The sequence below is a fragment of the Boleophthalmus pectinirostris genome, unplaced genomic scaffold, assembly GCF_026225935.1.
Source record: "Boleophthalmus pectinirostris isolate CB_2022bp ecotype Guang Dong unplaced genomic scaffold, ASM2622593v1 HiC_scaffold_4, whole genome shotgun sequence".
Classification (NCBI taxonomy): Eukaryota; Metazoa; Chordata; class Actinopteri; order Gobiiformes; family Gobiidae; genus Boleophthalmus; species Boleophthalmus pectinirostris.
The window spans coordinates 11,097,714-11,122,768 of NW_026571353.1; the positions used below are offsets into that span (position 1 = coordinate 11,097,714).

General features: G+C 37.7%; 3 protein-coding genes and 1 long non-coding RNA gene across 10 annotated transcripts in view; 3 read left to right on the forward strand and 1 right to left on the reverse strand.

Moving 5' to 3' along the window:
* The window catches only part of si:ch211-12e13.12 (paralemmin-2), a 47,652-nt gene extending 46,050 nt beyond the window's left edge, over positions 1-1,602 (forward strand). Inside the window, exon 2 of the mRNA XM_055161494.1 lies at positions 998-1,602. Within this exon, the coding sequence (XP_055017469.1) occupies positions 1,009-1,602 (594 nt within the window). The 5' untranslated portion in view covers positions 998-1,008. The remainder of the gene's footprint in view (positions 1-997) is intronic.
* A 627-nt stretch (positions 1,603-2,229) lies between these two features.
* susd1 (sushi domain containing 1) lies at positions 2,230-18,811 on the forward strand. 7 transcript variants are annotated; one of them, XM_055161408.1, is made up of 20 exons: positions 2,230-2,550; positions 3,480-3,715; positions 4,067-4,201; positions 7,062-7,217; positions 9,581-9,733; positions 10,422-10,601; positions 12,486-12,665; positions 12,982-13,161; positions 13,274-13,453; positions 13,548-13,727; positions 13,804-13,983; positions 14,351-14,524; positions 15,858-16,025; positions 16,369-16,463; positions 16,530-16,716; positions 17,467-17,560; positions 17,647-17,890; positions 17,964-18,003; positions 18,549-18,642; positions 18,729-18,811. In XM_055161408.1, the coding sequence occupies exons 2-20, from the start codon at positions 3,667-3,669 to the stop codon at positions 18,745-18,747; spliced, it is 2,688 nt and encodes an 895-aa protein (XP_055017383.1). In that variant the 5' UTR covers positions 2,230-2,550; positions 3,480-3,666; the 3' UTR covers positions 18,748-18,811. The 7 variants fall into 7 exon arrangements, with proteins under 7 accessions (XP_055017383.1, XP_055017379.1, XP_055017380.1 ...); XM_055161404.1 differs by having other exon boundaries at positions 2,230-2,476; XM_055161405.1 differs by having other exon boundaries at positions 2,230-2,476; positions 15,894-16,025.
* Positions 17,758-19,900, reverse strand: LOC129411232 (uncharacterized). The gene is made up of 3 exons (XR_008633211.1): positions 19,639-19,900; positions 19,360-19,445; positions 17,758-17,870 (listed from the first exon to the last, which is right to left on the reverse strand). It is a non-coding gene; the product is annotated as an uncharacterized LOC129411232 (long non-coding RNA).
* zbtb26 (zinc finger and BTB domain containing 26) lies at positions 19,838-23,937 on the forward strand. Its single transcript, XM_020928368.2, has 2 exons — positions 19,838-20,168; positions 21,090-23,937. The coding sequence occupies exon 2, from the start codon at positions 21,121-21,123 to the stop codon at positions 22,381-22,383; it is 1,263 nt and encodes a 420-aa protein (XP_020784027.1). The 5' UTR covers positions 19,838-20,168; positions 21,090-21,120; the 3' UTR covers positions 22,384-23,937.
* The last annotated feature ends 1,118 nt before the right edge of the window (positions 23,938-25,055 follow it).

A 25,055-nucleotide genomic window follows, 5' to 3' on the forward strand; every position in this document is an offset into this window, starting at 1 on the left:
GGTTCAGAGGAGCTGGAGCAAGGAGTGGTGTTAGGTGCCTGAGCCTGAGAAGCAACCAAGTGCACGGAGGACGTCGCTCAGAACAACATATAACCAACCAAATGGGATTTACGCTTCTGTCTGGATGCTTTGCAACACCTTGGCACCAGCCGCAGTCCTCGAGCATGGAGGATCAGTGAGTTCCATACAAAGTTCTACATGCTGCTGTTTTATGAGTTCATGATGATAACTTGAGATGAGGATGGCTAACAGTTTTAACAGGGAATATAGATACCTTTCGCAATTGGAGGAACATCGGGAACATCGGGTTGACCCTGTCCGCTCCTTATGGGATGGCGTCTGGATTTTTTAATTTTTCTTAACAAATTTTGGGTCCCCTCAAAATTTTGCTTTAGAGGCTTTTTAGTGGGTGTGATGGAATAATCGGGGGGGTCAGGCACCCCCGGAGCCCCCTGTATTTCGCACACTGGTGCTAATCCTGTAGAGTCTCTCTGCTTTGAAATATGTAGATCATTATTTTACATAAACTGTAGTATTGATTTAAAAAGACTTCTGAGAAATGGCTCAATGACTTTTTTCAACCCTAGGACTACATAAAAAAAAATCATAAGTAAATATATATGGAGATATGGGGTTGGTGAAAACAGAAAATCTGAACAGGATTGTTCAAACACGCTTGAACAAAAAATATAACTCTAAGCAGGCTTGACCACATTTAAAAAGGTTTTAATATGTTAATTATGTTGATGCAATGCAAAGCAAAATTCAAATAATTTTCTGAAAAGCTCAATATTTTTTCTTTCTCTGTTACTGTGGGTGGAGATAGGGGATAGGTGAAAACAGAAATTATCTGAGCAGGACCACTCAGGCACACTTGGACAAAATATAACTCTAAGTAGCCTTGATCACAAAATATTAAAACATCTAAAAAAAGGTTCTTCAAAATTCAAATAATTTTCTGAAATGAGCAATCCCTTTTCTTCTTTCTCTCTTACAGAAAAATCCCAGATGAAGAAGCGATCCAAAGACCACGCTGAGACCATTCCCCTGTCCTCTCCCACAGGCAGCAGCGGCGTTCAGGTTGATCATGGTTTCCAAAAAGTGTCTTTCAAATCTTTCACTGGAAATGGCCACACTGCAGACCACAACCCCTCTGCAAGTCCTCACAAGAAAATCAAAGACCAAAATGTACACGATGATAACCTCAAAAACACAGCGTGGGTTTTGGAGACGAGCAGTCAGGCAGAGGACAACTCCACAGACCCGCCCGAGACAATGACAGAGACTTCTACTCTAACTTTTGTGGATGCTCAGATTTTAGAGGAGAACGTCCCATGCACTGGCGGAGTTTATTTGAAAGAGTTTGTTTTGATTGATGATGAGGATGATGGGGATATGTCTTTGAGGGAGAAAACAGTGACAGATATCTCGGTAATGGACAGCAGGGCGGCTGAGCTTGTGTGCGGGCGAATAGGGTCCACCTCCAGCGGGTCCCTGACAGAGTCCAAAGAGGAAATGCCAGTCTCTCTTGAAGTGTCCCCCGCTGAACAAACACAGATACTGCACACAAGGAGGCACTGCTGTCACTGCGTCATATTATGACACACACATCTGATGGACATGTTTTTTTTTATTATTCATTATTTGGCAGGATTTTAGTGTGCACAATAATAGACTATCAAAATGAAACAAGCTTCACTGATGTGTTTTGTATGAGGTTTTTGTATTGAGTGCATGTTGTTGTGATTGGACCTATTTGATCTGTACAAAATGTCTTGATATGAATGGAAAAGTGAAATAAAATTCAACAAAGATTTTCCCAAATTGTAATGACCTTTTTTGCATTTAAGTGAGTGACTGTTTTAGCTCATAATTACAAATAACATTAAGATATAAGTTAGTTAAAGACTGTATATAGCTGTATTGATTAGTTACTTGTCTGTTTAAAAAAATAATAATATAATATATTTTCATTTTAATAATGCATTAGTCTTATTTAGAGCATTTCCAGAGGCGCACTTGGTCTTGGTAAGCTACTACTGTTGTATTACTCGTCCACCCAAAAGACAAAGCAGAACCGGAGTATAAATGTAATGTCATATACGAAATATCCTGCATGTCCTGCAACAAAACAGGGAGGGTGTTCAGTACACGAAAAAAGGAACATAGAACAGAATGTGAGAAGGAAACAGGCGGTGCACTTGAGCAATAAAACACAAAGCAGAACAGGAAAAACTCATATCGGCCGTTTCTAACTGTAAAAGAGAGAAGCACATTCTGGTCTGGGACAGAGCAAACATCATTGGAACAGAGGAAAACAAACATCGTCCCTGGATTAAAGAGACAATCGAAATACGGAAACATGCCCACGGGACTATAAACTGGGACGAGGGGGCTTTTTTACTCTTACACACGTGGGATACTGTCCTGAGGAAGTTGTTGGACTGCAGATGGTGCTGTCATCCTGCCTCCACAGGTAGGAAGACACATCACAGAAACATCACATGACCTCTCTGAGGAAGAGCATTAGTGAGCAGTCCAAACTGTCAGGTATAAAAACAAACTCTTAGTCTAAAAAAGAACCTAATAACATAAATTATCTGAAGACCAAATGAACCTCATTGGGCTACTATTGTAGCCACGGCTGCTCTGGTGCAGACTGACAGAAGCCAGGCTGCCAATCTGCACCAATGGCCTACCACACACACACACACACACACACACACACACACACACACACACACACACACACCACTTTAAAACTAGGCAATGTGGGAGAAGTTTCTTGCCTAAGGACACAACTGTGGCACCTGATTTTCACAGTGGTCCATCCAAGTACTAACCAGGCTGAGCCTTACTTAGCTTCTGAGATCTGGCCAGATCAAGTTTGACAAGGAGGTTTGGCCACACAGGGAGATTTGGCCTCAGCATGCTAACAGTGTGATGCTAGTTGTTAATGAGTGACAGTGAGCCCCCTCTGGACCTGAAGATAAACTCTTATCTCTGTCCCACTGAACAACTGCCGGGCCCTGCACTCAAAACCTACAGAGGCCACAGGGGTCAGCCATTCTTAGTTTAGCTATATGCTGCCAATATCATCAGACCATTAGTGGCAAAGTGTTTATAGGGCAATTTTATACACTGAACAGGATTGTTTTATACATATACAAGTAGCTTGTTCTTAGATTAGATATTTCCTGTTAACTGACAAGGCGCTGATTCTCTGTGTCTTGGGATTAATTGGGCAATAAAACACAAAGCAGAAAACATAATGGCTTTGGTCACTGTCATGTCTGAAGTCAATTATAGATGAATGAAGCTGTAATCATTTAGTGTGTGCGTCACTGTGTCAGCTGTAGATGCATGTTCCTCTTTGACAGAGAGGGGGGTCAGTAGGCCAAATATAGCTTTTATCAGTGGCCACAGCTCTTGCTATCTGCAGTTCAATGCATGACGTATAACTGAATGTGTCAATGCAGAAACCCACAGAAACCACCGGATACCACTATTACTAGCACTACTACAACTGCAGCCATTGAGAAAAAAAAGCACAGTCCCGAATCCTGCATCAAACAACATGGGACAGAAAGAGGAGAGAGGAAGCAGAGCTGGAGGAGCAGAGGAGGTTCGCTGAAGTTAGAACTCTGTGGAGCGAGAGACCCAAATATGAAAGCCAAAACTGGAACTGTGGTATTTCTGCTTTTTGTAATCGCAGGTAAGATTGATATTTCATTGATATTATTTAACTTTCACTTCTTACCTAGTGCAATGTAATGACAAATGACAAAATTACAGATCTGTGGAGAGGCAACCCTGCTCACAGTCAGAATGCCTGTTTTTCTAAGAATTTTTGAGCAATACAACCACCTGTAATTGAATAAAGATAAAGTAGAGTTGTTTAATCCATGGAAAGAAGAAGGTGATGGACCCCCAACACGAATGATACACAGTGCACCTTTAATGGATGGGTCAAAGTCATAAGCTAAAAGCAAACTAATACAGAAGGTTTTAATTCAGTATGAGTAATGTAAAAGTATATGTATTAAAATCAAACCATATGTTTCAGTGATGCAGACGGCTGGTCTGGACGTGTGCTCCTCATGTCACGCCAACGCCACGTGTGACGACAAATTGGACGGATCGGGCAAAGTCTGCAACTGCAAATACGGCTTTGTAGGCAACGGGCGCACGTTCTGTCAAGGTAAAAATGCAGATACATATTACAAGAAACATTATAATGATGAGATGATTGAGGTCATGTTTTAGTTTTGGGGCAGAGCTTGAGGGAATCAGAGAGAAAGCTTATTATAAATGTGTTATGAGTTAAAGGGACAGTTTGGAATTTTGGACATAGGGCCTCATTTCCTAGTTAACCAGAGTGTTGGAGAGGTGTGGAGACACTTTTTAAAATATTCCATCCAGTCCTTGTATTTGCAGAGGTCGCTGGTGCTAGGCTAGTGCATGTCAACAGCCATAGTTATCCTGCCACTAAAAACAGTCCTACCCACTCCACAAAACACCTGAAGCAAAACTATTATTACACCAGACTGTTGATGTGAATGTTGATAGATAGTTTGAAATAAAACTAACCTTGCATCACATGAATTGTCGCATGTTGAGGGACTATTTTCTCATATATCAGTCCGCCGCTGCCAAGCTTTCTATCAGGAAGTACAACTCACTGCTGCTGCTCAGACATAAATCCTTCAAATGCAAGGTTGGTTTTACTTCTAAAATGATTTTATCAACACAGACATTCACATCAACAGTCTGGCGTAACAAAAGATTTGCTTCGAGTGCTTTGTGGAGTGGGTAAGACAGGGAATATTTTAAAAAGTATCTCCACATGTCTCCAACATTCTGACTAACTAGGAAATGAGGCCCTCTGTCCAAAATTCTGAGCTGTCCTTTTAAGTCAAACAGATCAATTTGGTTGTGTACATTTAAGTGCATATGACAGGTTAGAATACAAATTTCACTAAAACGCAGCTAAAGTCTTCATATTTGTCTTTGGTGAAGTTTATAATTATAATTCCTGGCTGGACACTGGCAGCAGATATGACAAACATAGAGGTAATTCTACAACCATACTGTAAACAAGCTAAACACACAATAATTAAAATTAGACCAAATAAAATAAACACCTTTATTTTGTTAAATGTAAAACTGCCACAGAATGTTTCAATTGTGTGTAAACTGTCCCTGCATTTTGGTGTTGATTAGCCAGGCTGGTGCCACCTAGTGCCTCCTACTCAATTTCATTTCTCTCCAGTGACTAGGTCAGGAATCAAAATATACTAGACAGTTTGCAAAAACCCTGGAAGTGCGAGTTCAGGCACCAGCCAATCAGCAAAAAGCCATATATTCTGTGTTGTCAATGATTCCTGAGATGTTTGGTGAATTTTATCAAGGGGAAAGACGTTATTGCCCTTCTTCCTACGGGGTTTGGAAAAAGCTTAATATATCAGTTAGCCCCGTTAGCGACGCATTACATACGTCACGACCAAATAGCAGCGATTGGTTAAATAAAAAAGTACCCGCCTCCCACTGTGAGAACAAATTCTAACACTGCGAGGTCAGATGGTTTCTACGAAGTGAAATCGGCTGATGAATCAGGCTAAGTGTTGATGACATAGTTAAAGGTATTAAATTTTTTGTGCTTTTCTTTTCAACTTTTTTTTTTTTTTCCCACAAACTGCCTCTCAACAGATGTAAAATTATGATAAATATCTCATCAGGATCTATCCCACCAAACCAAGTAATATTTAGAAAAACGTGAAAACCTTTCATATGAACTTTTACGCTGCATTAGATATGACCTTGTTGTTTAATAAATCAGCAATAATTGTAAAACGTTCAGAGTACTGCAGAAAATGACCACAGTGCATTTGGATGTGCAGTTGAAGCATTTTAGTGTCTTTGAGCTCGTGCTGTTAGTTTTTCCGATTGCGACCTGGTTCAGCCTCACTGCTCCCCTCTGTATCAGCACTGTTTCAGGTCAGTGCTCTGTTTTCATCAACGCTGCTTCAAAAACGCCCAATAGCAGCCCATTTTCAAATGACTTTTTTTTTTTTCAAACAACATGCTCTTATCGGGCCTAGTTGCCTTCAGCTCATGTTCAGTCTCAAGCCAGCTTTCACAAATCCTGTTCTTTTTCTTTGTTATTACTGAATCTGTAGATTACATCCACACCACACTCTGCGTCTTTTCTTATTATCTTCGTCGCAACTGGTGGTTTTCATAGACTAGAATGTCACAGATGGGGCATTTTCCTTACTATAATTCCAAGAAATATCCAAAAAGTAAATTCACAAATGTTGATCCAAGACTAAAAAACTCATTGTATTGCAAAAAAGAGTCTCCATTTTAACAATATGATTTTTAGCTGCCTACATCTACTTTAAAGATTCTATATTATACTCTTGTGAGCTTTAAGCCATGTTTGAATGTTACCTCATCAAAATCATACAGGAGTAGTGTCTTGTTTCATTCACACATTTCTGTAACCCTTTATTATTAGTCTGTCTACATCTCCAAAGCTCAAAATGCTCTGTTCTACCTTGTGATGTCATAGAGTGGTAGTTAACAGCTGTCTTTTACCTTTTGTTCAGTAGAGATTGGCAATTCCAGGGCTCAAATGATCCAGATGATTCTCGTGAAAGTGTATGGAGTTTAAAAACACGGTGGAGCTCTTCCTGTATAACCATATGACATTACAAGGTTTTCTGTTTGAGAGAAGAACTCAGCCTAAACATGAATGGCTTGTGTGAATGAAACAAAACACAACTCCAGATATGTTTGTGATATGGAAACAACATTATTATGAAATAGATCAGAAAAGAGCGTAATATGAACCCTTTAGATATTAGGGCTGAAGATTGTTGTTATGTCAACTGAAACCTAGCAATTCACTATGTCTCCTTCAAAACTTCTGGACCTGCATGACTACTCAAAATGCTTTTTTCATCTACTTTAATAACATTTAATCAAGGGGCAATTCAGCGGCATACAATGTAGTAAACTCAAAATCACTGAATAATATTTTTTTTCTCTTTTTTTAGACAAAGACGAATGTCAGATAGGCTCGGTGAAGATTTGCGGGCAGCACACAACCTGCCACAACACGTACGGGAGTTACTATTGCACCTGTCTGGTCGGATACAGGCCCTCCAACAACATGGCCACCTTCATCCCAAACGATGGAACCAACTGTCAGGGTGAGTGACAAACTGACTTTTATACTCTGACATAAAAATAGCATGAGTCAATTTCAGGATTACATTTCTACTATGCTTTAGTTTAGGGGCTAGTAAAATTATTTCAAAGCCAGTATAGTGACATAAAAATGATAGGGGAAGGAATCACTGGTAACGTCACGCATATAAAATCTTTAAAATTGAATGTATTTCAATCAAATTAATCAAAATTATAATCGAAACAGTGAAATGTACTGTTATGGAAAAATTATATACATTTCTCTTGATAAATAATAATCCATTTGTGAAGCCCGGTGAGTTTTTGGAATACAGAAAAAAGGTTTATTGTTTGTTACAGCAGATATGGACCAGGCCTAGGTCTGACCTGGCCACAGACTAACAGCCTCTCACGAGTCTCCTCTCTCTAGTCCCCCACCAAGTCACTCCCAGAACATCTGAGCTCTCAGTATTTATATAGAAATACAAAGCTACTGTTGTGGAAAAAAATAATATATCTCTTGATGATAAATAATTAATCCATTTGCAAAGCCCGATGAGTTTTTGGAATATAGACCAAGGTTTATTCTTGTTACAGCAGATATGAACCAGAGCCCAACAGCCTCTCTTAAGCAGCAGTATGTCCCAACCACATCTTGCCCCCGTATGTTACACAGCACCAAGTTTTTATAGCCTGAGATGACCAGAGGACATACATTTCAAAATGAAAAAGTGACGACTCCTACTGAGGTGTGGTCAGATGTGCTTGATCTGATTTGCATCTATATTCACATATTTGGAAAACAAAAGAGAACAGAAGTATTTACATTGAACGGTCTTTCTAACACTGTCCTTAACTGCCAAACCAAAGGAGTTTTAGTTACAAGACCAAATGTGTTTCTAAAGATAAACTATCACTATTTTAATGTAATCAATCATAATCAATATTTTCCTGAGGAGGTCTGGTCTCAGATAGAAATCACATTCATTTACACAAAGACCGATTAATAAAAATATTTCCTCAATATAAATTATTATACATTACAGATATTGCAGTCTGCGATATTTGTACTGAAGTACAGTACTGTTACAACCCAGTGCTAGGGACAAAGGAAAGTAACACAAACCAGATATGATGTAAAGTAAATGGGTTTTAGTGGTGTAGGTAAGTACAATAACAAAAAAAATAAACGTTTCACATTTGATAATTCAGAATTCCGCAAAGTTACTAAACCACTCATAAACTAAGGTATTTAACAGCAACAAAAAACACTGCCCAAGGGCCGAGCCAAACTGGCAAAACTAAAAATTATAGTAACAAACACAATTTACAATATCAAAGAGCGAACGTCTACAGATGTGAGGGGCGAACTGAAACTGCCATCCAGCCGCCCAGAGGGACAGGCGCACAGCACTTTTATTGGCTGAGGTGATTGATCCTCCAACCACAGCACAAGGGGTGTCGGAGCCAGCCCCCAGCATCGGAACCACGGCCCACCACTCAGACATCAGGCACCACATAGGACATGCAAATACGTAAGATACAAGCGGTAATACAAACGGGGAGCGCCAGGCGATGCGGAGCTGGAGACAGGCCGTGAGCCGTAACAGTACTGAAGTTACTGTATGAGTAACTTAAGAATATATCGCGTTTTCAATATTTTAGCACAACTCTAGACAATAACATGCAACTGGTTAATCTGGTTAGACTACCAGTCAAAAGTTTGGAAACACTTTTCCATTTAATGTTCATTCTTATTTCCATTACTATTCACATAGATGCTCACCAAACGCATCAAAACTATGCATGAACACACACTGTATGTAGTAAATAAACATGTTTTGAGTTTTGTATTTATTTTAGATTTTTAGAAAAAGTAGGGACCCTTTGCTTTATCACTACTTTGCACACTTTGCATTCTTTGCTCTATAAAAAAAATTGTATTTGATTTTGATCATTGTTGACAAAGCAAAGGGTGGATACTTTGAGGAATTTCAATATAAAATGTACAAAGAAAAATATGTAACTGAATTACTTAACATTTTTTTCTTTGCTATACGTACATATATCATATATTTGATATCTTCTGTATGTATCTAAAATGTAGACAGTAGTGCACAGAAAAGTAAAAAAAACAAACAATGAATGAAAGGGTATGTCCAAACTTTGACTGGAATTAAATCTGGGTTAAATTAAACAAATTAAAATCACAAATTAAGTCACTTTTAATAGGCCTAGATAATAATGCATTATATTGCACTTTACCAGGTGCTGATAGTCACTTAACATTTTCACACACAGATAATTCACTCACTCTCCAGACTTGTGTGAGCTTTAAACAGAGTCAGTACTTTATGAAATCATTTATGTGTTTGTTCTTTTCTAGATATTGATGAGTGCCAGATTTCTGGAATATGTGGAGAGGGAGCCGTTTGTAAGAACCTGGAGGGGAGATTTGACTGTCGCTGTCAAATCGGATACAAAGTCCATGGGGGAGCAGAGCCATTTCACCCACATAAAGACAAAGCTACATGCAAAGGTATCTGGCATTTTAGAAGCTACTATACTCTATAAATCCATTCAGTACTCCACATTTGGGATGGAAGAAATACAAAAGTCATCTATCTTACTTAATGCACCTTTAACAATTCACTGTTCTTTGCATGTTTGTCACTTTTGGGTATATTATATTACATCTGAACAGTGGTGGAAGGTAAAGAAGTACAAAAGTAAAAGTATAATAATTAAGTACACATTTTAGGTATCTGTACTTTACTTACTTAGTGGATACTTTTTACTTTTACTCTACTACATTTTAGATCTGGACTGCAAAGTAAAAAGTACTTTTCTAGTAAAAAAAAGTGCACATTTTAGCACATTTAATTTGAGTTTTTGAGAATTTGACTTTCATCAAGCTAAAAAACACAAAAATCACAGAAATCAACTGAATCACTTTAAATCTACTCTTTTTTTTTTTTTTTTAATCACTACATTTCATCCTTTAATTGTTCTAAAAATCTCTGCAAAATGCTTTTACTTTTTACTCCTTAAGTACATCTTCAAACAGGTAAGTTAATACTTTTACTTAAGCAGATTTTTTCATGATACTTTTACTTGAGTAACTTTTTAGCTTTTTATCTGTACTTTTACTTAAGTAACCAAATGCAGAACTTCTTCCACCACTGCTTCTGAACTGCTGTATTTACAAAGCTTGTGCATTTTTCTAGTTGTTGATTGCGGAGCACCTCTTTTACCTGGGGATGCTGTGTTGGTGTCAGTCACTAAACACACTTTCGGAGGTGTAGCCAAGTTTAAATGTGACCAGGGTTTCATTTGGAGAAGAGGGGACAACGCTTCTGTGTGTGAGGCCAGTGGAAGGTGGACAGCGCCCTCAATAGACTGTGAAGGTAACAACAAGAGCACATGAGGCTTTGACCTTGAAGTCTTTTGTTACAGCAGCTTTTGTTGGTTTCAGTGCTTCTAACTAACAACACAAAAGCTGTTTTCAAGAGGACAAAACTACAATTTCATCTGTGTTTTCCAGCCCTTAATAACACTTTGAGCAACATTAAAGGTGTACTGTGAAACTGTGTTAGCTTGTCTCCAAGGAGCTATGTTATTGTTTTACCTGAAGTGTTCAACAGTATGGCATCAAACTTATATATATTATATTATATTATATATTATATTATATATATAGGTTACAGGTCTCAGACTTCGATGAATGATTATTGATTTTACTGGTGCTGCTCCCTCAGCAAACCACAACAAAGTACAGATCTGAGGAGAATACACACTGTTGACAGTAAAAATGCATTCAAGGATTGAGGGGGCAGATATTACAAGTCCATGATCATAAGTGAGGGTAGGAACGTTGATTGACCAGTGAATTGAGAGCTTTGCCTTTCAGCTCATGGGCATGAGGTTTAAGTAATAATCAAGAAGACAAGACCGTGGATACAAGCTGTCGAAACGCGTCTCTTCTGCAGAGTGGCTGGGCGCTCCCTTCGAGATAGGGTGAGGAGCTCAGTCACGTGGGAGGAGCTCTGAGTAGAGCCCCTGCTCCTCCACATCGAGACGAGCCAGCAGAGGTGGCTCAGGCATCTTTTCTGGATGCCTCCTGGGCGTCTCCCTCGAGAGATGTTCCAGGCTTGTCCCACCGGGAGGAGGCCCCGGGGAAGACTCAGGACATGCTGGAGGGACTATGTCTCTCAGCTGCCTGGGAACACCTCAGGGTTCCCCCAAAGGAGCTGGAGGAAGTATTCGGGATGAAGGAAGTGTGGGAGTAACTGCTTAGACTGTTGCCCCCGTGACCCAGGCCCGAATAATCGAAAGAAAATGGATGAATGGATATTACAAGTCTACACATCTTTCTGCTCCATTTCATTCACATTTATGTATGAACATAATTATTTTGTATTAACCTTTCATGAATGAAACTTTTTTTTTTTTAAGTAAAATGAAAAATTAAATGAATTCAAAGTATTATTAAATCACCAGTAATTGAATAAATGCAAGCTAGATGCATTCAGAACCTTCCAGGCAAAGCATAACACATCCGTGAAGACAAGCAGGCAAAGGACCTTTCACCTGAAAAGTTACATAGGGCACCTTTAATAGCACTGTAAACAAATTATCCTATTTCTCCTAATACATAAAAAGATTTAGTATAATCTTTTGTGACACATGATGTACATTTTGGTTTCTAAAAAAAAGTGTAAATAACATTAACTTCCCCACTGATTAAAGGTCCAATATTACGCAAATATTGAGCTTTGAGTCATGTTATAATGTTGCTCATCAAAAACATACCTGGAGTTGTGTCTGTTTCACTCATACTTGTTTGAGTAACACTTTATTTGTCTTTATTAGTCTGTCTACATTTACAAAGCTCAAAATGCTCTGTTCCACCTTGTGATGTCATGTAGTGGTAGTTTTCAACTTAACTTTTAACTTAACGTAACTTAGCTTTACCTTTTCTTCAACAGAGACTGGCAATTCCAGGACTGAAATTGATCAAAATAATTTTAGTGAAGGTGTATGAAAAAACACAGTTTAGTACTTCCTGTATTATCACATGACATCACCAGGGGGAACAGAGTATTTTCTGTTTGAGAGAAGAACTCAACCTAAATATGCAGGGTTTGTGTGTTAATGAAAAAAAACACAACTCCAGGTGTGTATCTGATGCGGAAACACTATAAAATAGATAAGAAAATAGCGTAATATGGGCCTTTCAATTATTTAAAAAAAAAACTGCTCTAAAGACAGATTTTGTGTTTTGGCTTTAGAGGTGGACTGTGGCCCGCCTCCGGTTCGGCTTTACTCACAAATGCTCTGGGACGGTCGCTCCAAATTAGGAACGGAGGTGGTTTATCGCTGTGACTTTGGATATCGAAATGTAGAAAGGAGAGATGTGTTTTACTGTAATGCCACTGGACAATGGGACGTCCCACCTGTCCTTTGCCAAGGTAGACCATGAAAATATATTGATTTTAAACAGTTTCTCAACAGTTTCTCAATTTTAAACCATGTACCACCTAAAAACCAGGACTAAAACTAGCTCAAGTATCATATCGGCCTAATATTTGTGTGTAAAACATGTATGAATGAAGCAAAACACAACTCCAGAAACAACATGGATCAGAAAATAGCATAATATGGGCCCTTTAAAGCTGTATGATAGATCTTTTACTAAATGTTTTTACAGAGCTGTTGGTTAAACACTGGACTGTCTTAAATGTGTGCCTCTGTAATGGTCATATGATTTTGTTTTTGGTTCTGTAGAGATTTTGTGTGGAACTCTCCCTGTAGTTGATAACACAGTTCATGTGTGGGATGGAAAATTTACTCTAGGAAGTACTGTGGAATATTATTGTAAATATGGCTTTTATGACAATGGAGGTCATAATTCATCAGTTTGTATTGAAAACGGTAAATGGACTCAACCAACTCTGTCATGTAAAGGTAATTAGAACAATACTTAGATTTTACTTTATCATTACTGCAATGCTCACACATTTAAGATAAAATGTAAAAACAGTTTTCACCTATGACTGTTTACACTGTTTTGTCTCAGAGATTTTGTGTGGGAAGCCACCTTTGCTGCCCCACACTGGCCAAATGTGGAACAGCAGCTCAACTCCAGGGAGCACTGTTGCTTACTTTTGCAATTCTGGATTTCTTTACCTCAGTGGCAGTAATTTATCCATATGTACAATTAATGGTTATTGGACTACAGCAACCATCTTGTGTAAAGGTAACTAATTATTTCAAATAATTATTTCAAATATAGCTTTCAATTTTATGCATGGTGTGTAATTTTTTATTTTTTTTTATTGCGGCCTATATAGAAATTAATTGTGGATTGCCTCACCTTGTCCTTAACTCAAAAATGTTATGGGATGGGCACTCCACTTTTGGATCTTCAGTTGTTTATCAATGTAACATTGGTTATCAAAGTTTTGGGAATAACAGTGTGTCTTTGTGCTTGGAAAATGGTCAATGGGAGAAACCTGCTGTTGTCTGCAAAGGTGATTATGGCCCTATACAGATGCAGTCAATTTTCTAGAATATTAAGTCCAAAATTACATTTTTTTTCTTCTATAGAAATACATTGTGGGAGCCCTGTGAACAAAGCCTTTGCTAAAACACTATGGGACGGCACAGGGCGTGTTGGGAGTGTCGTTTATTATGAATGCAATGAAGGGTATTATGCCCACAGTGTGAGAAATGTCTCTGTATGTGAAGATAATGGAGTTTGGGAGGACATTGAACTCATATGTGAAGGTTGTATTAATGTAAACTGTTTCAATCGTCTTTAAGTGTGTTTTACAAACTGCATGAGCTTGCATATTATACTAAAATTGAAACAAATGTTTTGATATTAAGGAAAAGGCTTTATACAGATTTCAATTCTACAGCATCAGATTGCTTTTTTTCAACACCAAATAATTGTAGTTTGTAGCACCTCACTGAATCAATGCACTGTGCTCTAAACACACAAGTGAGGACCTTACATGTAAATTTTAAATGGTAAAGTCCATAATAGCATTCCTGTTAGGTCAAAAACATTTGCCCAGTACATTATGGTAACAAGTGGTGATTGTTATTTGTGTTATGCTTGTGTGTGCACTAACTGTGCTGCTGTGAGCAGAGATACGTTGTGGCCTGCCTCTAACTGTCCCAAACACTAACCTCCGATGGGATGGCTCCACTAACCTGGGCAGTGTGGTGTGGTACGAATGTGGTTCTGGATTTTACCCCGAGAGGGAAATGTCTGCATGTTCAAAAACAGGACAATGGGGACAGGTGTCTCTCATCTGCAAAGGTAGAGTCATCACAATGATGTCTGACATATATACATGTAAACAACACAACACATTGTTACAATATCAACAGTGAGATCAACAGAACATGGTTACAGTACTTCTGGTTTTAGAAGCAACAACTCATTTTTTACTCTTACCCAAAATAATTGTGATAAAATGTACAGATCAATGAAAGATGTTAAACAGAAAGACCACAGAACGTGTCTTTTAACTAAGGGTGTCAAATTATCGCGTTAATTGCGATTAATTAATTACAGTCATATTTAGCGCGTTATGTTTTTTAATCGCGTTAATCTCATTTTTAATCTCTAACTTTCTCAAACAAACACACACAACCACAAACACACACACACACAAACAAACACACACCTTCATCATCGTCATTAACCTGAGAACGCGCGGACCACGTTTCCTTCCGTAGACACTGCGCGGACACCGACGTGCTCCCGTGCGCCGCCGTGTGGATCGTGTTTTCTCGCGTACGCGGCGTAAACCGCGCTTCCTCCTGTGCGCCTCTAAACCAGAACTAACACCAAGACTAAAACCAGGACTAAACCAGGTCTAAACCAGGACTAAACCAGGACTAAACCAGAACTAAACCAGAACTAAAACCAGAACTAAAACCAGGTCTAAACCAGGTCTAAACCAGGACTAAACCAGAACTAAAACCAGAACTCAAACCAGGTCTAAACCAGGACTAAACCAGGACTAAACCAGGACTAAACCAGGACTAAACCAGAACTAACACCAGGACTAAACCAGGTCTAAACCAGGACTAAACCAGAACTAACACCAGGACCAGGATTAATCCATTCCAGGACTAAACTAGGACTAAAGTAGGACTAAAGCAGGTCTAAACCAGGTCTAAACCAGGACTAAAACCAGTGATCTCATATATAAAGCATTTCTCTATCAATAATATTTTTAACATGGTTAAGGAAAGACTGGACTTTTTATTGTCTTTAAGTAGACAAAGGTTATTATGTTCAGATTTCCTTGTCTTTGCTACTTTACAACAAACAGTTTCTTATTCATGGAGACTTGGGCTCAACAGCCAAATTGGAGAGACAGAGATTGTTAAACAATAAATGACTTTATAAAGTCACTTTTTTAAATCTATATTAGTCTTTTGATCTGCCACAATAATGTAATAATGAATTTAAATGAAAATACCTCAAATTGAAGGCTTTTCTCAGCAATTTTTAGGTGAGATTAAAATGAGATTAATTAGATTAATTAATTACAGATCATAATTAATTAATCTCTCAATTTTTTTAATCGCATGACAGCACTACTTTTAACACCCATGTACCGGTAACTATGTGTTCGCAGCTAAATGTGGCCCTGTGCCTGCTCTTGCCCATGCAGAGGTGGTTTGGCAGAACCGAAGTGTGGTGCTTCACAGATGTGAGACGGGTTATCACAGCTGGAGAGGCACTAACACCTCCATATGTGACAGTAGCACAGGGCTGTGGAGGCATGCCACTATCACGTGCATCGGTGAGTTCTCCATAGGCATGTATAGCTCAGTAACTTCAAAATGCACATACGAGCGAAGTGAACAACAGCGAAACATGATATAAGAAGTTAAAAAAGAAAAATAACCTCTCCTCTTCATTTCTTTGGTTTTCTTAGAGGTTTTCTGTACCAACAATACTCAATATAATCCCTCCTGGACATTTAAATTGTGCACTTTCAACAAAATCCAGGGATCAAAACATAAATTACTATCTGAATCGTAAATGCAATGCTTATCATACATTTTTTTTAGATATATTCCCAAAACTATTCATCATTACCAGACAATACTGCTGTCCATCTAAATCATTTTTCACTTTTACAGAAATAAAGCCACCCATCAACCATTTCCATGTTCTGAATGAGAGATGCCTTCACTGGAAAGCGGAGAAGTACGAGGAGGCTACAGAAGATTACAAGGTATAAAATAACACTGTTGTATTATCATGGCAAGTATAGAACAACCCTTAATGAGTCTTGTTTTAGATTATATTTACAGGATCTAGAGATTACCAGACATCTTTTCTGGACAAAAGAAGGCACATTTTAAGCTCAAAGGCCGACCATGTGAAAGTCTGTCTGAACCTGCTCCCCATAACAAACTACAGCATCTCAGTCACAGCCAAATCAGCCAAATTCACTGTCACTGCCTTCACAAATACAAGTTTAACAGGTACAAAAAGCACTCATATGTGTTCTGAATTCTCAATATTACATTTATGTCAAATTATGTCTGGTAACAAAACAACCCTGTGTCCAGAACAATATATTTTGGGGGTCAGTATCAGGTGTACATTTTCTTTGTATTTTTCTTTTGTATTTTTTCGCTACACAATCGGATTTAAGATGTAGAGGGTTGAATTAATCACTTTTATGACTCGTTATAGATGCAAACTAAGTACTAAAGCATTTCATTTTGCTGTTTATTTATTGCAGCTCATATTTTTTTAATCAATATTGTACATTTAGAATATGTTTTGTGGTTTAAATCTGCTCTTGGACTCTTGTGTTAATGGCATAAATTTGTTTCAGCATTATCGTTCATCATTTATATTTACTTCAGCAATTTAACGTGCTTCAAAATTTGTTATTGTGACTGACACTGGACCTAAATTGAAATTTGAAAGTGAAACTGAAAATTGAAAGTTGAAAAATTTTGGTACAGGATGATATTTGATATGCCGTAAAACATGTACCATTGTGTAACTAGTAAACTGATAAATGATAGCTTCCAAAATAATATTATTCTGAACGTTTAATGATAACCAATGGCAAGAATACTACTAAAGAACAGAGAGCAATGTTTCTGAAATCAAAATAGACAACACGAAATAAATATTTTACAATTTTTGGGGCGCTGTCAATCAACACTATACAAAATAACCAGATAACTGTCTAAAAACCTCACAATTTTGCTGAACAGTGCCTCCAGCCCCTGTGGTCCACTACAGAGAGTTTGATACTCCAGTTCCAACGTTGACTTTGCAAAGATCTCCCAGCACGCTTGACCCCATAAGGTGCACAATAAAAATATGATCCTGCTTTTACTAGCTTTCATCAATATATCTAACCATTTACCTTACCTTTTTTTCTCACTTTGCAGCATTTACCAAATATTTGTACTTCCGGTAGATGGTCTTATGGTGTTTGACTGCTCCTCTCCTCAATTATCCACTGACCAATACCACACACACTACATTACTGCTGAAGTCCACATGAAAAACATTGGCACAGAGATGTCATTTACTGTAGGGGATGGACGTTTTTACCAAGGGTTCTTGAACACACCACTGGAGAACGGCAGGGACTATTACATCATCCTCCGATCTGTGAGCGAGTGGGGGAAAGTGAGTTAATACAACATTTATAAAATGAAATCATGAATAATTAACAGATCACTTGGATTTTGGTCTCTTTTAGGAGTCCAAAAGTTTGTGTGTTCTGTGGGCAAAAGTGAAAGGTAGGACTTTTTCTTTTCTGTTACTGAGCTGCAATGGTGGAAGGTAACGAAGTACAAAAGTAAAAGTACAATAGTTAAACACATTTTAGGTATCTGTACTTTACTTATGTACATTTTACAGTGGATACTTTCTACTTTTTGTTCACTACATTTGAGAACGTGTATCTGTACTTTCTACTCTACTACATTTTAGATCTGGACTGAAAAGTAAAAAGTACTTTTCTTTATGTTTTTTTTCAGCACATTTAATTTGAGTTTCCGTCCCAACTTTGAGCAAACCAAATACACAAAAATGTCTAGAAAAATTAAGAAATCAATTGAATCACTTAAAATTTAATCCTTAAATTGTTCTAAAAATCTCAGCAAAATACTTTTACTTATTACTCTTCAAGTACATTTGTAAACAGGTGCTTTAATACTTTTACTCAAGTAGATTGTTTTCATGTGATACTTTTACTTTACTTGAGTAACTGTTTGCCCCTGTATTTGTACTTTTACTTGACTTAAACTGCATTGTGTTATGTATTTATTATATGTCTCCACAGGGTCCTCTTATGTTCTGACAGTCTCTTCTCTGTCTGGTGCTGCTGTGGTTGGACTGATCGCTTTGGCCTTTTTAGGAGGATACAGTTACTTTGGGTAATATGTTTATAGGCTGCTTTTAGTTTCAGCAATAATTCAAATCCTTTATTTTGTGACATATATGTTTTATCAATTTTTTCCAGGTTATTCAAGAAACTGTGATGATTGTAAAAATATTGTAATGATTGTAAACTGTGTAAATAAATATTAAACATATTTTGTTTAATATTGCACTTCATTGGTTTAAAAATCTAATAAAGCTGAATTTGATTTAATAATGAATCAGTAATAAAGGTTAGGCTTAAATAAACAGGGGGGAGCACAGTTATACTCTCACAAAAGGTAATCACAAGGAGGATATTTCTCATTCTGTTTACTGTTTACACTGTCATGCATACTATTGGTTGTTTTCAGATTCTATAATGTGATGATGTCATACTCTCAGATGGGGGCAAGGGCCAGATTTCCCTATTGATCACACTGTGCTTTACCATGAATATCCAAAAGGTAAACTCACAAATGTTGAACCTGGTATTTTTATTACTGACTAACCCCAAGAACGCACTGTATTACAACATAATTTTGCATTTTATCAATATTAGTTTTAGCTGTCCCCCTTCTGTATTCATTAATATTGGCCTATAGAATGCTGTGATGTCATCTGAAAGCCAGATATAGCGGTAATTTAATCAGTCAGTTGCCCAAGTGATTTCATGTCACAGTGAATGCTTGTGTAGGCAGATATTTACAGCTGTGTAGAAAAAAAAAACTCACCTTTGGCTTTGTCCTTGTCAATTTAGGAACAATGTTACTGTGATATCACCAGAATTGTGATGTATTCTAGGGCAGGGGTCTCCAATCTGTAGCTCAGGAGCCAAAGTATTTCTGAATTAGATATATTGTGCTGAATAAGTAAAACTAGCTGAGATTAAATGCCTATTACCACTGTAAATGTATAATTTTGATGCGTAACTTTGTGCACTAATATGGACAATTGTTTATGTTTTATATTATAATACTATCTGGTAATTTCGTTTTGTAAAAGTAGCTCACCAGAGGAAAATGGCTGGAGTCCTTTGTTCTAGGGAGACATTCAGAAAAAATATCCAAACGAAAATTCACCAGAGTTAACCTAATCTTCATTCGGGACATGGTCTTTAAACCCATTACTATAATCACGGTGACTCCCCCCAAGACACCGAGCACTACCCACTGTAGATAGTGTAGATCCATGTGCTCTCTCATGGAAGTAGAGAGCCATGTGCCTTCGCATTGAAGTATAGAGCCATGTGCCCGCTCTTGGAAGTATAAAATCATGTGCTTGTTCTGGAGCATTTTGAACATGTTGCTTATGGGCGGAGTTTTGCTTTGGGAGGCGTTTTCAGTGGACACTGGCTTTATCCGCACCTTATTATTCTGTGACGTCACCCAGGTCGACGCTGTCCCTTCAAACATTTCTCATCCGGATCATCATCATTGTTCGTTTTTCCCTTTGGGGACGGAGGCCAGCGGTGTCTGCAGTCAACTCACGTCAGACCGCATCAAAACACCCAAACAGCGAGCAAAGATCCGCTGATTTACAGGTCGGTTATAACCAAGTATTTGGAGCCATGCATTCGTGTGCGTGGTGTAGCATGTTAGCATGAAGCACCGTGCAGGGGTGCACCGGCGTAAATAACGTCCTAAACATGGGAATGCATTACCCTAGAGCTTTACAACTACTCGATTATTAAGTGCGGCGTATGACTGTATTATAAGGCCTTAATAGTTCAGCAAGATTTATTTAAACAACTTAAACAACACAAATAGTTAGCTTCGAAGCTAACCCCACTATGCTAGCAGATTGCTCTAAAATTTCGTATTGTGTTCACTGAGCTAAAAAATAAATAAATAAATAAATGTAAAAAAGCTTTCATATATACGGACAGACTTACAGTTCCTGTATTTTAGATGAGCTATATTTAAGTTAATCTTATGTGTGTGTTGTTAATTGCTATGGCTCAGATGCACTCATTAGTTTTGGGCAAATAAATACTGAAAAGACTGAACTGAACTGTAAAAGGCTCCATCACCTTTCGTCTGGAGCCTGGACTTTGGAACAGTCACAGGCTCCTGCCTGAGGATCTAAGGCTGTGGGAGGACTCAGGCAGGGTTAAAAGTTCTGAAATGTAACATGGTGCAAGACTTAAACAAGCTTTAAAAGTGATCAGTAAAATCTTAAAATCGACTCTAAAACACACAGGCAGAGTGAAGGGAAGTAAAACTGGGGTAATGTGTTGATGTCTGTTGAACCCAGTGAAGATCACAATAGCTTGAAAATTAATCAAAATTGGATTATCATGTGAAATTTAACTTTAAAAAACAAAAACACTCATACAACACTCCTCCAGACAAATTTTAAAAATGAAATGTTTGACCCAGTTTAAGCATCCTCCTTTTGTTGCTTATTCTTATATTTCATGAACACATTGAGAATATTATCTGAATATCATCTTTCTCCACAGGCCCATTGTGACTGCAGGCTTTCGGTCCACCATGGCCCAAAACCAGGTGATTTTGCAGTTTCGGTTTGCTACGTTTGGAGACTCCATGCTGCAGAAGATGAACCTACTTCGCCACCAGAGAAGATTTTGCGACGTAACTGTCCGCATTAACCACCTGGACGTCTCTGGACATAAAGTGGTTTTTGCTGCTGGTTCTTCTTTTTTGAGAGATCAATTCATCCTGCAACAAGACTCCAGGGAGGTCCAAATATCTATGATCCAAGAAGCTGAGGTGGGGAGGCAGCTGCTGTTGTCTTGTTATACTGGACAGTTGGAGTTCCCCGAATTAGAATTGGTACATTATTTGACAGTGGCCAGCTTTCTTCAAATGGGACACATCGTGGAGCAGTGCACGCAGGCGCTAAGTAAATTTATCAAGCCTCAAACATCACGCCAGCTAGCAGTGGATTTGAGGAGGGACAAAACCAAGGACTCCCCTCCGCTCGCTTTGAGGGAGCAGGCTCAAGAGGACCAGCTAATCCAGCAAATTGAGGATGAAGATTCGAATCACGCTGAAGATGAAGAGGATGATGATGATGATGATGATGTGATAATTGAACCCAAAACACCACCCACATTTCTAAACAGACAACCCAAACATGAGGATGATATTGCTATAGTCAAAGTGGAGTCTGTGTCTGAAATTGAGGAAAACACGATCACAGGTCAGTTTCCATCTAGTCCAGTCGCTTCCATGAGATCTCCTGAGCCACAGCATTCACTTATCAATTCAACAGTGGACAGTAGAGGAAGTGACATCGCCCTTCCTCCTGCTTTGTCAAACTATACTTTAAGCCCGCCTCCGTCTTCCCCATCCAATGAAAAATCTCACCAAAGAGGGTATGACAAGCCGCCACAGTGGTACCACCAATGCCCAAAGTGTGCAAGGGTTTTCCGGCAACTGGAAAACTATGCCAACCATCTGAAAATGCACAAGCTGTTTATGTGCCTGCTCTGTGGAAAAACATTTACGCAGAAAGGCAACCTGCATCGGCACATGAGGGTGCACGCGGGCATCAAACCATTTCAGTGTAAAATTTGTGGAAAAACTTTTACTCAAAAGTGTTCGTTGCTTGATCATTTGAATCTTCACAGTGGGGATAAGCCACATCGATGCAACTACTGCGAAATGGTGTTTGCGCATAAGCCTGTGCTAAGGAAACATCTCAAACAAATACATGGAAAGAATAGTTTTGATAATGCCAATGAGCGCAGCCTGCATGAAGGCATGGATTTTGACTTTGGACGAATTTGAGACATTTTTGAAGTTGAAGGACTGAAGATTTATGAATTTTAAAATCCAAAAGTGATGTAATACAAAGTAGATAATTGCACTTTGACATTCGAATTCCAAAAAGCAGGGGCATTGGGTGTAATAATGGATGTAATATTTACTCCAAATGAATTACTAAGTTCTATAGGCTGCCTTCCTTGTCTTATTCTATTTCATACAAAAATAAATAATCCTAGTGGTACAATATCACTATTCTAGTAATTATTAAGTCATCGATATAGTGGCTAATGAAATCAAATAAAAATTGTATGATATTGAACCTCTTCATTGGATTATATGGTTGGTGGTGTAGTCAAGTGAGGCATCTGCTACTCAAGACATTATCTTGTAAGTTTAGTGACAGTACTCAAATACCCAATTTCTAGGTACAGTCAGATTGGGGTAGAGAAGCTAAAATCGTTTCTTATTACTGTTCATCTTAGTCTGATTTTTGTCTGTCATTAACTTGGGGAGGACTTCGGGGAGAAATTCCTTAGTTATCCAGTTGAAGGCTTATATCAAGCATTCCTTTGCATGAGTGCTAACTACTCTGCCACCATGTGCACCCCTCCCCACACACACACACACACACACAGATACGTAGTATTGCTTTACAAAGCAAATTTATGTAGCTATTCCTATGGACTGTTCTTGTGGCATGATGTTGCTGCCTTTACATTTTACTTGAACCCAAAGCGCTTAAGGTACGAAAGTAGCTGTATATAATTACTTATAAAGGTACTATATTATGCTAAATCACCAGGAAATCCACCCTTTTTATTTAAAATCCACACACTTTCACTTGAACCTCTTCCGTCCTCAGTGCGTAGCATTTTGTATGTAAAAATTCAAGGCTGAATGACTTTTACTTGTTGGATTCAAAAGAATTGTAATACAATGTTTTAAGTTCTAAAACATGAAAGATCAATGCTAGTGTGTCCAAAGGTAGTTGAAAAAGGCACAAGAATGCATAATATAGGACCTTTTTAATGTTTGATGTCTCTAGTAGATAGATAATGTATGGACCAAAATATCACTAAATGAATGAACCTTGTGGTATCTGCTTGCTTGTCTATTATTGCTATTCTTAGTTTGGTGCAACAGTGTTATTCATGTTGATTACTATATGGACCTGCCTTTTTGTTATATGGTAACAATCAACAATCCAATTTTGACCAATCTCCCCTCTATTTCAGCATATCTGCCGGTTTTCCATATGTACAATTTTACAGATAATTTTTTAAAAAGTTCAAGCAGATCTTTATTTCAGTCGCTCGTGTTAAATATTGTGTAGCCATTTAAACTTGCCTGAACAGTTAAGAAAAGTACTATTGCTAAACCAAAAAGATGTGTTTAAATGTGTGTTGAACCAGTGTGTTTCTGTCTTGTATTAATAAAAGTTAATGTGACTAAAGTAAATCATGTGTTTACAACCAACAAACCCAGGACCCCCACTGTAAAATTAAATCAGCATTTGTTGCAAAACATGAAATCTAGTCATATTGTGTTCATTTTGGTAGTTTATTTTGTTATTTGGCCTAATTTCTCTAAATACAACATGTTCAATTAAAAATGTTCTGAAATGTCAGCGTAGTTTATTTTTACATCATGCCTTGAATCCCAAACTAACGTCACTGTTTTAGTGAACTGTGTCTGTTAATGTAAAATGTAACATTGTAAGTTAAATACACATAAAAGAAAGTAGCATGTGTAGCTAATATATTAATGAAAAAAAATAATAATAAAACAATATGAATGAACTAATTTAAAGTAATGTTAATATTCATGATCTTAAGTTGCTATTCAGATTAAAATTATGAGAGTATAAAACTATTTCTACTTCTATTATTTCTATTATGACTAAAAAGCACTTCAAAGGTGTGACATCGCTCACTCAAAAGTGCTCAACAGCAGTACAGTGTAGTACTTGGTTTAGTTTCTTATCTTTGAGACTTTGCATTGTATCTCCAAGTGCTAGGGAAATAGGGTGGGTTTATCGGACCACACTGTGAACAAGAAATTTGTCATGATAATAGATGAACTGACATGGTGTATTCAACAAGTACATTTTCATCATTGTTATGGTTTGAACCAGACATTTTTAAAATCCTGATACTGCTAAATTAAGATATTAGAGGTATTAGTACCAACTAGGGGTGTAACGATATTCAAATCTCAAACTAAATTGTGAAATGCAACTTTTTTATTTTAAAATGCATTGACAAGACTTTTGTTCTGCCATAAATCAAAGAATTAAGATTTAAACATGCTTAAAAATTATGATTCTGATTATTTTTTGTGTTACTTTTTATGTAGACTGCGCTGTAATGTGAGCAAAGGATCATGGTATATGTAGTTCACTCAGTGTTTTTATTACTGCTATTACTGCACCAAAACAATGAATTTAAGCCAAGAGATCTCTAATTTGATATATTGCGATGGCTCACGATATTATTGCGAGACTTTTGACAATACGATAACATGATATTTCAGTTATCATTACATCCCTAGTACCAACAATGTAATTTATGTATACTGTGATAGTGAATTTACTGTTGTGTCTTCACGTGAACCCCATTAACAATAGTAACAGCTTATTTTTCTTATTCACAACTTTACAAAATGAACTTCTTTATGCATGTTAAATATGCATT

Excerpts from the sequence above, each read along its gene's own strand:
- susd1 (XM_055161404.1), top strand. The coding sequence starts at position 2,451 with ATGGTGCTGTCATCCTGCCTCCACAG. Across the intron at positions 10,602-12,485 it reads GCCCTCAATAGACTGTGAAG|AGGTGGACTGTGGCCCGCCT; the intron begins GTAACAACAAGA and ends TTTTGGCTTTAG. Across the intron at positions 17,891-17,963 it reads CTGTGAGCGAGTGGGGGAAA|GAGTCCAAAAGTTTGTGTGT; the intron begins GTGAGTTAATAC and ends GGTCTCTTTTAG.
- zbtb26 (XM_020928368.2), top strand. The coding sequence starts at position 21,121 with ATGGCCCAAAACCAGGTGATTTTGCAGTTTCGGTTTGCTACGTTTGGA.